The sequence below is a fragment of the Melozone crissalis genome, unplaced genomic scaffold (genome assembly GCF_028551555.1).
Source record: "Melozone crissalis strain CALT ecotype California unplaced genomic scaffold, PUWL_Pcris_2 ptg000045l_1, whole genome shotgun sequence".
Taxonomy (NCBI): domain Eukaryota; kingdom Metazoa; phylum Chordata; class Aves; order Passeriformes; family Passerellidae; genus Melozone; species Melozone crissalis.
In genome coordinates this window covers 27,572,207-27,586,891 of record NW_026535823.1, presented here as the reverse complement: position 1 = coordinate 27,586,891, position 14,685 = coordinate 27,572,207, and the positions used below count along the sequence as shown (strand labels likewise).

Below are 14,685 nucleotides of genomic sequence, written 5' to 3'. Positions count from 1 at the left end.
CACCTGGGAGAGCTTTTGTGGTACCGCAGAAAGGAGTGGGGGCTGGGAGCAGTCTCTCACAGCAGCACCTCTGTTCTAAAATAGATTTGGAAATTATCGAGCTGTTAATCCAGACAAAAGTGTGCAGGAGGCAGACTGAGGAACAGGGAAAGCAGCCCTGCTCCTAGGCCATGCAGAGCGCGATTAACGTACTGTCATGTCTCAGTCTCTGGGTTGTGCTGAATCAGACCTCGGGAACACGCATAGAGTGGCGCAAACTCTGAAAGTAAAGTTCTAACAGTGTGTTATCGCTTAAAACTGCTGAACCCTCAGAGTTCCCGATGACCCCGGGAGCGCACTGAAGTAACGAGAGGAGCTGTAAGGGAAGGGACGCGAAGAGAGGCTGGGGAGTGACCGGAGGAGCGGCCGGCAAAGGGGCGGGAGAAGCGGGCGGAGGCGGGGGCGGGTACGGGGCCGGTACGGGCGGTCGCTGCGGGCGGGGAAGGGGCGGCCCCGGGGGGCGGTGCCGAATCGAGCGCTCGGCGCTCACCGGAGGCGCCGCCGCGATCGCGGCGTGACCCAGCGCGGCCATGGCCGGCTTCATCAACTTCGCGGACGAGGAGGAGGTGCGGGCGTACCTGGAGAACCTGCACGTGGAGTACAGCTACCAGTGCTTCAAGGAGAAGGACCCGGACGGTAAGGCCCCGCCGCCGCCCCCCGCCCGCCGCCGCGGGGCCGGCGGGAGGCTCAGCCCGTGTGCCGTGCCTTGCAGGCTGCCAGCGCTTCGCCGATTACCTGGACGCCGTCAGGAAGGACTTCGTGGCGGCGGCGCGGGTGCTGCGCGACAACTGCGAGGTGCACGGGCACAGCGAGAGCTGCTACAAACTGGGGGCCTACCAGGCCCTCGGCAAAGGTGCGCAGGGGGGTTCTGGGGCTCGGGCCGCAGGTGGCTCCACCGCCTCCCCGGGCAACCTGCTCCGATTCCTGGCCACCCTCACACCTGCCTGTCCTCCTGACCTTGAAGGAGCAGCTACCTGTCCCGCCCCTTTCACGGTCACCTCATAAAAGTTGGAGGAGGATGGAAAACCTAAAATTGTTTCCTTCTGAAAAATCAGCTTTATGTTAACTATGTATTATTTTTTATAATTATAGCGGTTTAACAGGACGTGCAGCCTGTGCTCAGTGTTGTTGCATATTCAGTTCACAATATTTCTTCTTGTCAGACAGAAGAAAGAAAGTAAGAAAGAAGGAAACTCACAGACTAGTAATATGCATACCTCAGTAATCCCCAAGGCTGTTCAAAATGTATTTGCTGGCACAGTAATGGAAAGCATTTAAATTAGTCAGAGATCTTTCAAATGAAGGTACTAGTAAGGAACAGTATTATTACTGTAGTTCAAATCCAGTAACAATCTTGCTGTATACTGGCAAAATAATATTTTCCTAGTGTAAGATATTAAATCCATGGATGGAAAGAGTGTTTTGTGGATCTGGGTTATTTTTTGGATACCAGTGCTGTTGTGCTTACTGGTGAGTGGGGGACAGTTTTCTAAGTCAAAGACATTAGCAGAATGTTTGTCACTGAGACAACAGTAGTGTCTCTGAAGTCCTAAATGTTGAGTGTAGTATCTAAAGTGATGGATGCTGTATTTCCAGTGGGAAGCATCCTGCAAAGCAGAAAGCTCCCAGCTGTTTTAACATGTCCTCACAGCAATCTCTTGACTGACAGGTGGACTCAGCCCAGATTTGAAAGCTGCCTACAAATCCTTCATCAAGTCGTGTGAGAAAGGTGGGAAGAAGTCAGCAAATGCATGTCACAGCGCTGGGCTGCTGGCCCAGGACGGGAGAGCCAACGGTGATCAGCCTGACCCTGTTGCTGCTAGAGACTATTACACAAAAGCCTGTGATGGCAATTTTGCTCCCAGCTGCTTCAACCTGAGTGTGATATACCTGCAGGGAGCACCTGGGGTCCCCAAGGACATGAGCAGTGCCTTGAAGTACTCACTGAAGGGCTGTGAGCTGGGACACGTGTGGGCTTGTGCCAACGCCAGCCGCATGTACAAACTGGGAGATGGCGTTGCGAAGAATGATGCCAAGGCAGAGGATCTGAAAAACAGGGCAAAACAATTGCATAAAGAACAGAAAGAAGCTGAAAGTTCTCTAACATTTGGGGAGTAAAACTGGCAGATGCAGATATTAAGACTGGTTTTTAAATGGCAAGTGAACTTGTTTTTTAAATTGTGAGAGTACAGTTTTCATTTAAATAAATATCCTGTATTTGGATATGCAAATAAAATTATATTTATATGGATACGACATATTACTATCTCTGCTGTGCATTTCTGTGTTTTTGAACACACAAGTTCTTGAGTGTGTTTTGCTTAGATCCTTCTCTTCCCAAGCCAAAAACTTGTGGTCTTTTGGGAGTTTTTCCCACATGGTTTCAAGCACAAAGGATTTCTTTTGTGTCCAACTCTTCAATATCCAGATTTGTGCTCTGACCAGTTCTAACACACAAAAATCACAACTGCAGGTAATCCCAGCTTGGGCAGTCTGAACTGTTGAATCTCTCACAAGCATTTTTAGAACTTTGATAGCTGCACCCTTGTGTGAGCTGCTCTAAGGCATGGGTATTCATCTGTAATTCCCTAGGTCTAAGCAAATTCCTAGCTCCCTTAATTCCTCCAGTTGCCAACTGGTTTGTGAGAGTGTATCTGCCTGTCATATGTGCCTGAGTGCTTCAGGCTGCTCTCCAAACACAAAATTGCCCCTTATTTGATCCCACACAAATCATTTTACCTTCCTGCTAGCTTCTGGAACATTATGTTCTGTTTTCTCTAGTTCAGATTTAGGGAACAAGGTGCTCACTCATCAGATCCTGGACTCAAATCCATAACCTATATATATGCAAACTGTAGCTAAACATACAGGTTCTGAAACAGCTGTTTAAATAAGCAGGGCAGTGTTTGTAAATATATTTGTGCACTGACAGGATCCTTTGTAGTTTTGGTGTGTGTAAATATATTGTGAAATGTATGTTTTGCTGTAAGTTTGCTACTCAGAACTTGAATCCTCTGGCTCTGGACTAAATAAAGATACAAACTTCACTATTGAAATAAGTGAAGTGGGATTAAAAGCAACATTACTTTGGCTGTGGCCACGAGTGAAAGCAGAGTTGTTGGAATCTCGCTGCATGCATTAATTAAAGCAGTTCTTCCAATTTACCAGAGTTCTTGGGAAGGATGTTTGCTGCTGGAACAGAAACCCGAGCTGCACAGCATAGAAGTGACACAGGCACCCTGTAACAACAGATGGCAGTGTGTGAAAACTGCACACTGGTGTGGCTCTGGTGCAGCCTGGAAAAAAACAAATAGCGGTGGCAAAATCAGAGTAATTTTTCTGTTAACAGTTATTATTTTTTGGCAGTTCAAAAAGGTGAAGCTCTTAGAGGAGCACTCTGAGTTTTTGCTAGGTACTGTTCTGGACATTTGTTTCACTTGGGAAAGGTAAGTAAATGCTACTTCTGTGGAGTGTTAGCACTAGTAATAAAACAGTTTGGAATCAGTGTGTTCTGGAGTAGGCAATTACAGGTGGGTCAAGGCACTGGAGAATTGGGGGGTATTTTAAGCCCTGTAATGCTCACTGCCACAGAGTGCCTTGTTCAGATCCTCAGCCCAAGCACTAGAGCAGTATTCTTCCAGCAGGACTAATGACTGTCAGTGATCCTGCCAGGAACTTCCAATCAACACAGCAAACAGGCACCAGAGAACATCCTCAGTAGAGTAACACTCACTGTGGATAATTAAAGCCATATATAAAGTGCACGTTGTGGGGAAGGTTTTTCGTAGCACTTGAGAGCTCACAGACTTGCAGAGCTTAAATACTATAAAGCAAACCATTTTCATAAAAGCTGTGAAGTATGTAAGATGAGTTTATAAAGTGTCATCCAATTTTGCATCACTAGTTGAAAAGGCAAACCCAAATTAAGGAAGACTTTTGTTTTCAGGCTGTCTTGGAGCAGTTTGCTGCCTGCTCTGGGCACATCTATATCTTTTTTGCACAAATATTGATGACAGATGCATTTAGATAGCTAATACCCTCACCTATATGACTTTTTTCCCTCCAAAGTGACAAAGCATCCAAAAAAAGGGCAGCCAGTCTCATTCCAGTGTATTACAAATTATATGTGGTAAATGCAGTCTGTAGCAGAGTATCCACTCTATGAATAGCAGTCTATTCTCAGCTTCAAGATTCTGTTCAGGAGACATAATAAAAATCTTTAGAGCTTAAAATTTTCCTGCAAATCTTGGCTTATAACCATCTTGCTCTGATATTATGGAGGTAATACCAAAAGACCAATTATCTTCCTGCTCTTTTTTTCACCTGATGTTAAATGAGGCCAAATTTCATGTTCTCCTGGAGGAAAACTTTCTTCAAAGCCTCTGAGGTCATAAAGAAAGAGTCATAGATATGTGATCATAGCAGAATAGTTTGAAATATGGAAGAACCTGTTGATCTCTCCAGAATCAGTGGGTTTTCTAAGAAATAAAGGAGTTTATCTCAGCCTCACAGCTCCTAAACCACTGTCTGCTTTCCCTTTCATTTGTTTGCATTGATCTAAGCATACAACCATTAATAAAGCAGCAATATACTTCAGAAGGAGCCAACCCTAATTAATTAAATAGACATATGAATACATGGCTGTAAATGATGAAAGCATTCTCTGCAGGATGCTTCCTGCAGCTGTGAAAAGATCACCAGTGGAGGGCTGGTTTTGAACTGAGATTAAATACTGGCACCACATCATGTGTCATTAAGTATAATTTGGATTAATCCTGGACAAAAGATGCTGTTGGGTAAAGAAGCCACATGATTTTGTAGAAAAAGAGAATCGTTCTAGTGGTTCTGTTTATGTGCTACATTGTAATAAAAGCAGTTTATTACAAGTTTTGCAGCTCGCTGACCTTTTGTTCAGCCATTGGTAACAACTCCTCTCTGCAGTGTGTGTGTGAAGGGAGTTCTTGTGGCTGTACACACCCACCCAGAGGGATGGTCTGGGAGATTTTGTGTCATCATCACACCAAGAAACAAAAATAGTCGTATTCCTTGTTATAGGACAAACTTTTTGTTCAGTACAGAAAGAAATTCACTCTGTTGGCAATTTTTCACTTCATCATGTGAGACAGAAGAAATCCCAAGTAGCTTTTCTTCTCCTTTGGCAGGTGGAGAGGGAAGAATTCCTTCTTCCCTTATGCTTCCCAGCATCTCCTCCACTAAACCTCAGAGCAACACAGTTCTGCTCAGGGTTGGCTTTTTTGTGGGGGGTGAAGCAAGAAGAGAGAGGAAAGAAAAGGAGTCATGGCACAGCAAGAAACAGGTCAGGAAATAAGCTATAAATCTGGTTGTATCATTATTGCAGTAATCTGGCCTGGGGTTACACCCAGGGGTTCAATTCAGATCCTGACATTATGCCATTTGTGTGCACCCATAATGACACTCCTGATCCAGAGATCCACATTCTAAGATTCAGGATTGTCCAAAGTCCTTTGCACATATTTCAGTACTAAACACTGGTGCCATGCTCTCATTTTCAAGATTCTGTATCAACAATATGGCCCAGAATCCACAAAAAACAAAATTTTCCAAGAATCTTTAGACTATAAGGATCAAATGTGTGCCAAATTTTTTTATGCCTGATTTCATTTGCCAGGTCTGTAGCCTCCCAGTTCTTTCATTTTACTGTATCCATACTTGAAGCAGGCACAATAACCAGTAATTACACTAATTTTAGACTATATCACATATTTCTTATTTGTTGTTATTGCCTTCCACCCTTAATATTAGTTGCAAATTACCATTGTTATGTTTGTTCCAAATGTGTTTTATACTTCTTACAGACACACTTAGTTTTTTTCAGTCTTGTTTGTAATACCATAATATGGTTCTGTAAAATCTAAAAAAATTTTTTGCAATCTTTTTATCCTAATGAACTAATCAGACATTTGTATGCTATGAAATTATAAAATTTAGGCCACTTTGGAGTGGTGATTTCAGATGGAGATTTGTGAACAGCATAATTGCAATGTATTCATGTGCTTGAATTCACGAGTGTGGTGGGAGTTCTCTGTAAGTTCTCATTCTGTCTATGCAAAACTGAAAAACAGTACTTTAAACATACCCTGGAGAGTTTTTCTTAGCAACTGTTAAAAAAGAGGAAAGAAAGAAGATGAAAAAAACCCACATGTTTATACAGCAGTTGTCACCCACAGGATTCTAGTGCACTTCACCGAGTCTTTTCCAGCTCACAGAGAGCCATTCCATACAGAGCTGGGGCAATAAAGCCACCAAAGAAAAATGTTGTTGTTTGGCTGTGAAGAATTTCATATCTTGAAGATGAGGCTAACCTGAGTTTATGTTAGACATAACATGTCCTTATTCTGACAGTCCTCTTTTGACACATAATAGCCTGCTGTGCACATTTCATTTTCACCAAAACCACTGAAAAGAAGTGGGCTGGTTTCCTTCCAGCTCTCCTGCCACTGGAAGCACGCCATGTTCCTATAGAGCTTTCTGCCCAGAAAACTCTTGTCGCTTTACAACAACCTTTTCTGCAAACTGCTGAGAAGGAAACCTGGATTTTGTCTTTAGTTCAGGATGGGAGGATAAGCCACTGAGCAGCTACTGACTCATTGCAGGACACACAATGTCACTAGGGGCCCAAACTGATTATTCTCCAAATGATATTTAGCAGGGCAAGGACTTATCAATTCTTCACAAGCCAAGAAACACTAAGATGGGAAACTGGCCTTTGAATGCTATTCTGATAATATTTATGGACTATTATTGCAGACACATGTGACAGCCACGTCAGCACAAGTGTTATCAATAACGGCTGAAGAGAAAATAAGAAGCTGTGACATTGTCAACACTGCAATCAGCCCTTCAGAGAAGCTATTTTCTGTGCCTTTTTAAGTGATATGTTTTCTCCACAGCATTGTTTTACTTATTTGTTCTGCAGCTGACACAAAAGCAATACAAAATATCTTCCTTGTCAGGGAGGCTGAGGCAGAGTGACATCAACTGTCACAGGCACCCAAACCTGCCTCAGACTGGCAGCTCACATGCTGGGGTATTCATGAACAGCCAGTGGCCCTTAGAGAGATTATGTACCATTTGAGGTTAAAAACTTTAGATATTTTGGAAATCCTGAGCTTATTCTAAATTCTCTTCTGCTGAGTTTTGTGAGTTTTATATGTTCCTCAGAACTCAGGGGTTGATATCAGAAGATGCCAGGGACTGACATGTTACAAAAGCCACAGAATATGTGAACAAATTCAATACAAGTGAAGGTTTCTGCAAGAGCAGCCCAGGATTTGTTACAGCAAACAGTGAAAACTTCCCACACCCTTTAACTCTTAACCAAAACATCTCTGCAGTGTACCTGGCTTGATAATTTCTGTTTTCTGTGTACTGCAGCCCAAGTGTGATGTTTGCTGACTGTTCTGTTTATTGCTCCCACAGCAGGGCATGGACATTTCCAGATCACACTATCACACTGTAGTGACAATGCTGATCCACTGATGCTTTAAACTCCAACACAAATCAGCAGCTAGTTAATATAGCTCTATAAAAACCAGGATATAGGTGATCTCTAGTGATTGGTTCTAATTGTCTATGACCTTTCTTTCCTAATCTAATGCCACCCTGATATGTGTGTCAAACTAAAGCCTAGGGTCAGAGAGTATTTTCTTAGGCAGTACCTGTACCTTTTAGGCAAGAATTTAAAGCTTTCAGCCCTTTCAAATAAAGGATTATTTTGCTTTAGATATTGTACAGTTACAAGTCACAACCTAAGGCCATATTTATACACCAGAGTCCTGGAAATATATATATATATATATATATATATATATATATATACACACACTATTTCAGCCATTATAATCTTTGGGGAATAATTTCAAGAAATGGTTTTGTTCTATGATTTGAATAAATAAGTAACCCCCCACTTGATTTCAGTGACTATTTTCCCCCTGCATTTTTCAGTACTGACCCAGAATAGTTGCTGCCATCCCACAGGCAGATACATTACAACAATCAATGAGAGCTTTGAGCCTAATTGTGGAAAAGTTTTGTATCTTTGAAGCTCCAGTTGAAATTCTTCCTTCCAGAGAGCCAAAGGCAAGGGCAATTGGCAGAGTGCAATTCCTGCATCATGCACACAACCTGGGAAAATGGCATCCAGAAGCAAGGCAGGACCTGGTGCTGGGGGGCTGCAAGTCCAGACTGCTCACACCTTGCTTGGTGTTCTCAAAATGCATTAATGTTGCTGGGGACAAACAGAGGGTGACAGAAAGGAAGGTAACATCTTTTGATGTGTAAAGTATGAAAGAACAAAGCTTTTTGATGCAGTTCCTCTTCACTTGGCTGAACCAGAGATATTGTGAGGCTTGGAAACAGATGTACCCTTGAAAACTAATTACACTGAAGCTTAATGCTTGAAAATTTTCTTTCAGGAAGGTCCTTGTGCAATTGGGGATTTTGGGCTATTTCTCTGCTTTTGTCCTGCCACTGCAAATGGATGAGATGAATGTGTGGAGGGGAATTGATTGAGTACTGTCTGTGCTTGGAGGCTTGAGCTAATAAGTGACAAACATAAATGCTGTTTCTTGTTAGAACCTGCTATGTGCAATCCTGCTCAGCCTATGAATACAGCTAAAACCAAAGGCACTCCGCACAATTCCTGCAGCACATCAAGCACCAGCTGCCCCCACCTGGGACCTATGTGATTGCTTTAGGGGGCTGCTGGAGTGTAACTCAGCTTGGCCCAGTCACTCCAAGAGGACAGCTCATAGCAGAGCTGGTGAAGATAAACAGGATCTTTTAAAATAGTAGAGTCTGAAAAGAAGGGCAGCTTCACAACAGAAATGATCAGGAATAAATTGCATAGGAGAGGAACTATTTCTAGCCAGAACCTACTTGTCCTTATACAAAATGAGAGCACGTGATTAATTAATTCAAAGCGAATTCTATTTTTTCTCATTGCTCAGGCAGTAAACCAAAAGGACAAGTAATTTAATTTGGCCATTGAAGCATCTTTTGATGCCAGGAAAGGGGCATATCAAACTGCTTTTTCCTGATGTCTCCAGAGTGCAGCAAGGGCTACAGTTATACTGTGTGCAACAGGGAGCTTGGGAGGATTCCTTAGAGATGCTGGACTGCCTTGTTTAGCTCTGGAGATAAACAGGTGATCCTGTTTTCCAGCTATGCCTGTTCCTAAAGGAAATTATCTCAATCCTAATTTAATGAAGGAGCCAGATCCAGATCATGGCATATTCAGATAATGTATTTTCTGGAATAGAATCCCAAATCAGATCAAATTAGTCCTGCAAGGTATCTGCAAGGTGTCTGGGCAACCTGAAATAGAAATCTTCCACAATCCAAGATCTCCCCTGTTAATTAACCCTGCAATCCCTATGGAGTGAAGCTCCAGGCAGGAATATGACTCTGTGGAATAGAGTGGGTGTTGATGGGCATTTATTAAATAAGGTCCAGGCTTAAACCCCCTGCAGGGCAGAAGAAGTTAGGGTTGGGACAAAGATATCGCCTTTCCTCACTGGCTTCTTCACTTCCCATCTGTAGCCAGGGTTGAGCCAGTGGCTAGGGGCACACACACACAGACACATCTGAATTTTGGAGACTGAGGGAGTTTTTGAGCTCAGATCCAGCTGTGCATTTACTTGATGGGATTGCAATAGCTGTTTGAAGATTTTTGAGAACCCATTAAAGGCTGAAGAGTACCCCAGCACTTTGGATTGCAGGCAGTCTGAGTACTCTGAATGGATAAAAGACTAGAACTAGACATCTCTGTTAAAAAAAAAAAAAAAAAAAAAAAAAAAAAAAAAAAAAAAGCAACAACTCTAACCCCACAACAAAATCCAAATGGTCTCAGGATCGAATGAGCCTTTTGTGCTCCATCCTCTCTACATGCTGCTCAGCTGTGCTTTTTTTTATTTTCCTGAGGGAGGACTGTTCCCTTGGCTACCAGTGCTGGCCCCTAATAGTTGGCATTTGGGCACAGGATGAAAACATTGCTCTGTTTTTCTTTCACTCCTGCAGGAGCAGTGGGAACACAACTGAGAGAGGTTTCTGGTAGGCAACAGCTCCAGATGATAGCACTGAACCAAGCCAGGTGATTGTGCCCTCCCAGGCACTGCTCCAGGTGATCTCTGTATTCCTGCTGGCCACTGCCTTGCCAAAGAAGAGCTAACAGGAGGTGAGGCTTGAAGTGCTAACAGGAGGTGAGGTTTGGGGCTTGTTTCTCTGCCCTCCTGCACAGCAGGCAGCACAGAGCACCTTCAGCTGCTGCGTTTCCTTTCAGCCACAGGCAGCAGCAGTGCCTCATGTGCACAGGCAGCCTCATGCCAACAGGAGGGCAGGTCACTGCAGACACAGCTAATGCCTGGCAGCTGTAAGCAGCATCTTTAATCTTGCTGGCTTTCTATTTTAAGGACATTGTTCCTTCTGCATTAGAGGAATTAGAATAGTCTTGTCTTCTCTTGAGATCTCAAGGTCCTGCCTTCATTTGCCATTATGTGCTCTGTGAAAATGTTTCATTAAAGCTTCCACACAGTGACCTTTGCACAATAACCTGCTCTCTGTAGTCCCTCCGTGGTCTGAGGCTGTTCTCATTTAAATTATGTTTCTGTGGAGGGAATCAAATACATCTTTTTCTCTACTTAAATGCCTGGAGCAAACTAATGTTCTTCTGCAGTCATGAAATGCAACAAAGGGACCATGATTGCAAGGGCAGGGGAGGCTTGCAGTTTCTGTGGAAACTGGAGACCAATGTGATGAAAGGGGCAGAAGGGGAAAGCAAGAACAGAGGTCCACCAGATGAACAGAAAGGATTGTACCTCAGACAGAAGTTGAGAAAATGAGGCAATAAATGTGAGTGGATGAAGAGTTATGAGTCTGAATAAGCAGCCTGACATGGTTTTCCAGTTCTAATCCAGTAATTGTGCCTCTGAAGGTTTGCTTGATGAGATGCAATATAGAATTTATTTACTAGGTAGCTGGGAACCTGGTAAGGACTTGAAGTGACTTATAACACAAAAGTAATAAGGACACCACTAATTTGGGATTGGGAGAAAAAAAGAAGTCACAAATACAGAAAGGCTCTACTGCTTTTATTATTTTCCCCCTATTTTCTGTGGTGGCCATACCAGATAGAGATATGACCAAACCTGAGAATTCAGGGACAGGCCTTGTGCTCAGGTAGATCAATCCCATCTTTGCAAGCAGGACTGCTGGCTTTGCCCACCAGAAAGGCTCAGAGGACAGAGAAGGCAACTTGTGGAGAAGGAGCATGGGAAGATTGGTGCAGGAGCTGCACTCAGGGCTTAGCTGCTGTACAGGAATTTGCAGTGTTCCTGCCTAGCTCAGGAACAGAGGGGAGGTGATTAGCAGGTTGGTTTGCTGAGCCTGTGTGACCTGCATTGAAACTGAGCTATAAGGGGCCTTGCAGTTCTACACTCTGGTTCTCTGTCTTTAGCCAGAATTATCTGTATTTATTATATCTGAGACCTGTCCGCTTAACCTCTACCAGAGTCTTCAGTCACTGCATGCAATTTTTTCCTGTGTTTACTAAACTTTCCAGCAGAGAACTCATTATTTCCTCTACCACCACAAATACAATGTTGTAAAAGAATAATATGAAAGCAAGCAAGAACAACCCAGCAGCACAGAAGCAGGAGCCCCAGCAGTCTTTGGCCTCCTTAGGCCCTCTATTACTTATTTAGTTCAAGTTGATTGCAGTAGGGTGTTGTTTACAACCAGGTGAAGAACAAGAGCCCTTCCAGCACTCTGGGAGTGAAGATTTGATTCTTCAGCATCAGAGAAGACAACTAGCAGGGGGTCAGTGTAAAAATGCAGCTCATTGCAATGAGGGAGAGAGGCAGAAAAAAGTGAGAGTAGCTTCTGGTACTAGGGATAAGGATCATCTCAGATTTATCTTTCAACTGTGTCAAAGTGTAACTGCTCTTCAGGTTTTATTGTTAGTGCTGTCATTGCAATAATACGCTAGAAATGAAATGCTTTATTTACTGATAAGAAAAGAGATTTACCCACCATGTGATATGCTGCTATTTTCACACAAAGATTGTATCTGAAGTCCCAGACAGCTGAATAGTATCTGGAATTAGAGGAAAGCAAATAGTGGCAACCTGCTGCTCCCAGCTTCTGTCCAAGTAGAGATGGTATAATGTGCACTAAATACTGATTTTTTAAAAATACTTTTACAGAAAAATGAAAGCTCTCCAATGGCTGTGGTCCAATTCCCCAGAAAAGAGGATCCAAGGCAGCCTTTCCATTGCTGGCACAGACAGCCCTGCTCTGTCACCTCCCTGAGAAGCAAAACTAAAAACCAAACTTGTTGATCTGAATAAGCAGCCTGACATGATTTTCCAGTCCTAATCTGGTAATTGTGCCTCTGAAGGTTTGCTTGATGAGATGCAATATAGAAAGATACATAGCCCTTTGCAAAGGTTGGTCCATAGGTCATTATAGCCAAAAATTTCCATTTCAAAGGAAATCAGAGGAAACAGAGTGAAGGCCATACGAAAACAGAACTCACCCACCCATCCAGCCCAGTAAAAGGCTCCTGGTGTGACCCAATGAGTCAGCTCATTTTCTTTCAAGCAACTCACTTAGCAGAAGGTCTCAAATCACTTTCACTGAACAATTCTCTTAGATTTCCATGGAATAAAACACCAGATCCCATTTGCACAGTCTGCCATTTCCTTTTTGCATTAAAACTCTGAGTTGCCCTTATCAGGTCAGGGCTGCCTTATCACCTTCCCCAGAAATGCTTCAGTCCTATACATAACAAGATTAATATTCACTGCATCCCTCAAGTCTTGGAGCTCACAATTTAAAGTTCCAAGTGCTGCCTTTGTAGCTCCAGCAAACACTAGGAAGGATTGCCAGGATCTCTGTAGCTCCTAAACCCCTTGGCACAGGCCTCCCAAGTACAGCAGTGCATTTAGGGAGCAGCTCTGGCCATGGGCTGATCCCTGTGGATGTAGAGACCAACAGCCCCAGTGGGAACACCAGGGGTAAGAGACCACTGCTCCCATTTAACTCAAGATCATGATTTATTGGCACCAGTTACAAATGCAGCCTAATGAAAAGCAAAGCTGCAGAAACACGTTTTATCATTGACTCAAAAGAGAAATCAATATGTTCATATATATTACAGGGAGCAATCTCCATTAAAAAGCAAAGGGATGAGACAACAATGTTGTTCATACTTGCTAGGATCCTACAGTTTTTTAACATTTAAGCCTCTCTGTCAAAAACTGGTGGGTTCATACAAGAGATCAGCCCAATCTATTTGCTTTTACTGATTCCTGAAAACTTACAGCCAACTACCAGGCCCTGCTGGGAAGGCACTTTTCCCAAAGTATGTGGAGGTCTGCAAAGAAGAGAGAGGTTTTTGCCTGTGAATGGTTCAGAGCACCCAGAAGATGCAGCAAATTTGCCCATACTGACACAGTACACTTTGCATTTGCTTACTTAAGAAAACAAAATTGCATTGAGGGGATTTGTGTTTCCTTGATTGCCAGGAGGTTGAATGGGGGCTGTTTGGGTCAAACGAACAATTTTAAGTGCAGTGCTTTGTGCAGGTGTCTTTATTAAAATAAAATGATAATTAAAAAGAAATCAAAAGAAACATCCTGAGTTACCAGCAGCCTGTCTGTCTTGTAATCACTTGTGGTCTAATTTACTGAAATTTATTTCTGAAATGAAAATTTATTGGGATGCGACTTAAAGTAATTTCACTGTTTTCCTTCAGGAAGCAAAAAAGTTGAAAGAATTAAGCTGGTCAGAGCAAAAATTCTGTCAAAGGAGGCAGCAGACATGGCAGGAGTCACACACTGCCCTGGCTCTACTAGGCCAGTGAGTGCACCTTTGCATAGCTGCAGTCTGCCCCAAACAGCTGCTCATCATAGAGTGGCAAAAGCCACTAAAAGAAATTGACTGCAACATTTGCTACAACAGCTACATGAGACACTGGTACATTTTGTTATTGAAAACAAGGAGCTTTCCAAGTGGCTCTGGTCACAGATTGCATTATGCACGTTAAATGTCTGTGGCAGCAGGAGTACCAGACAGTAGGTGGAGTGAGGAACATGAACTGAGAAAAGGCAGCAAAATTCCCTAATACAGGCAGCAAAACCACCAGCAGAGACTCACTGCCAAGTTCACAATGAGCTGGAAGGCACAACTCTACAAAGGTGTCAGCACAACCACTGTGTCTCACAGTACAGGAACTATAAAGTACCTATGGCAGTCCTGAAAAGTAGAAATGTGTTAACTAAGGAACACAAGGAAAACTTGAAGAAGTCATTTCTAACTATGATGTCAAAGTACTACTTTTACATTTGCTGGTATCTCAAAGAAAACCTCTGGGAAGGAAAATCTTCTTTATTCAGGGGGTTACTGCAATGAACTTGGAGTACAAGCAAGGATTGACGTCCAAAGTAGAGGGCAGGGCCCCCAGCACTGCTTTCAGCTTTGGAAATTCTAAGTTACCTTATAGTTTGTGGTACTTTGCAAGACAATCCTGAAAAACTTGTTAAAACCAGGCATAACTAACTAAAAGGCATGTGCTTTGTTTTCTTTAGTGTGTGTTTAGCTTTGGCT

General features: G+C 43.1%; 1 protein-coding gene across 1 annotated transcript; it reads left to right on the top strand.

The window, feature by feature from the left end:
* Positions 1-510: 510 nt before the first annotated feature.
* Positions 511-2,303, top strand: LOC128943142 (cytochrome c oxidase assembly factor 7). The gene is made up of 3 exons (XM_054285975.1): positions 511-675; positions 752-892; positions 1,709-2,303. The coding sequence occupies exons 1-3, from the start codon at positions 570-572 to the stop codon at positions 2,155-2,157; spliced, it is 696 nt and encodes a 231-aa protein (XP_054141950.1). The 5' UTR covers positions 511-569; the 3' UTR covers positions 2,158-2,303.
* The last annotated feature ends 12,382 nt before the right edge of the window (positions 2,304-14,685 follow it).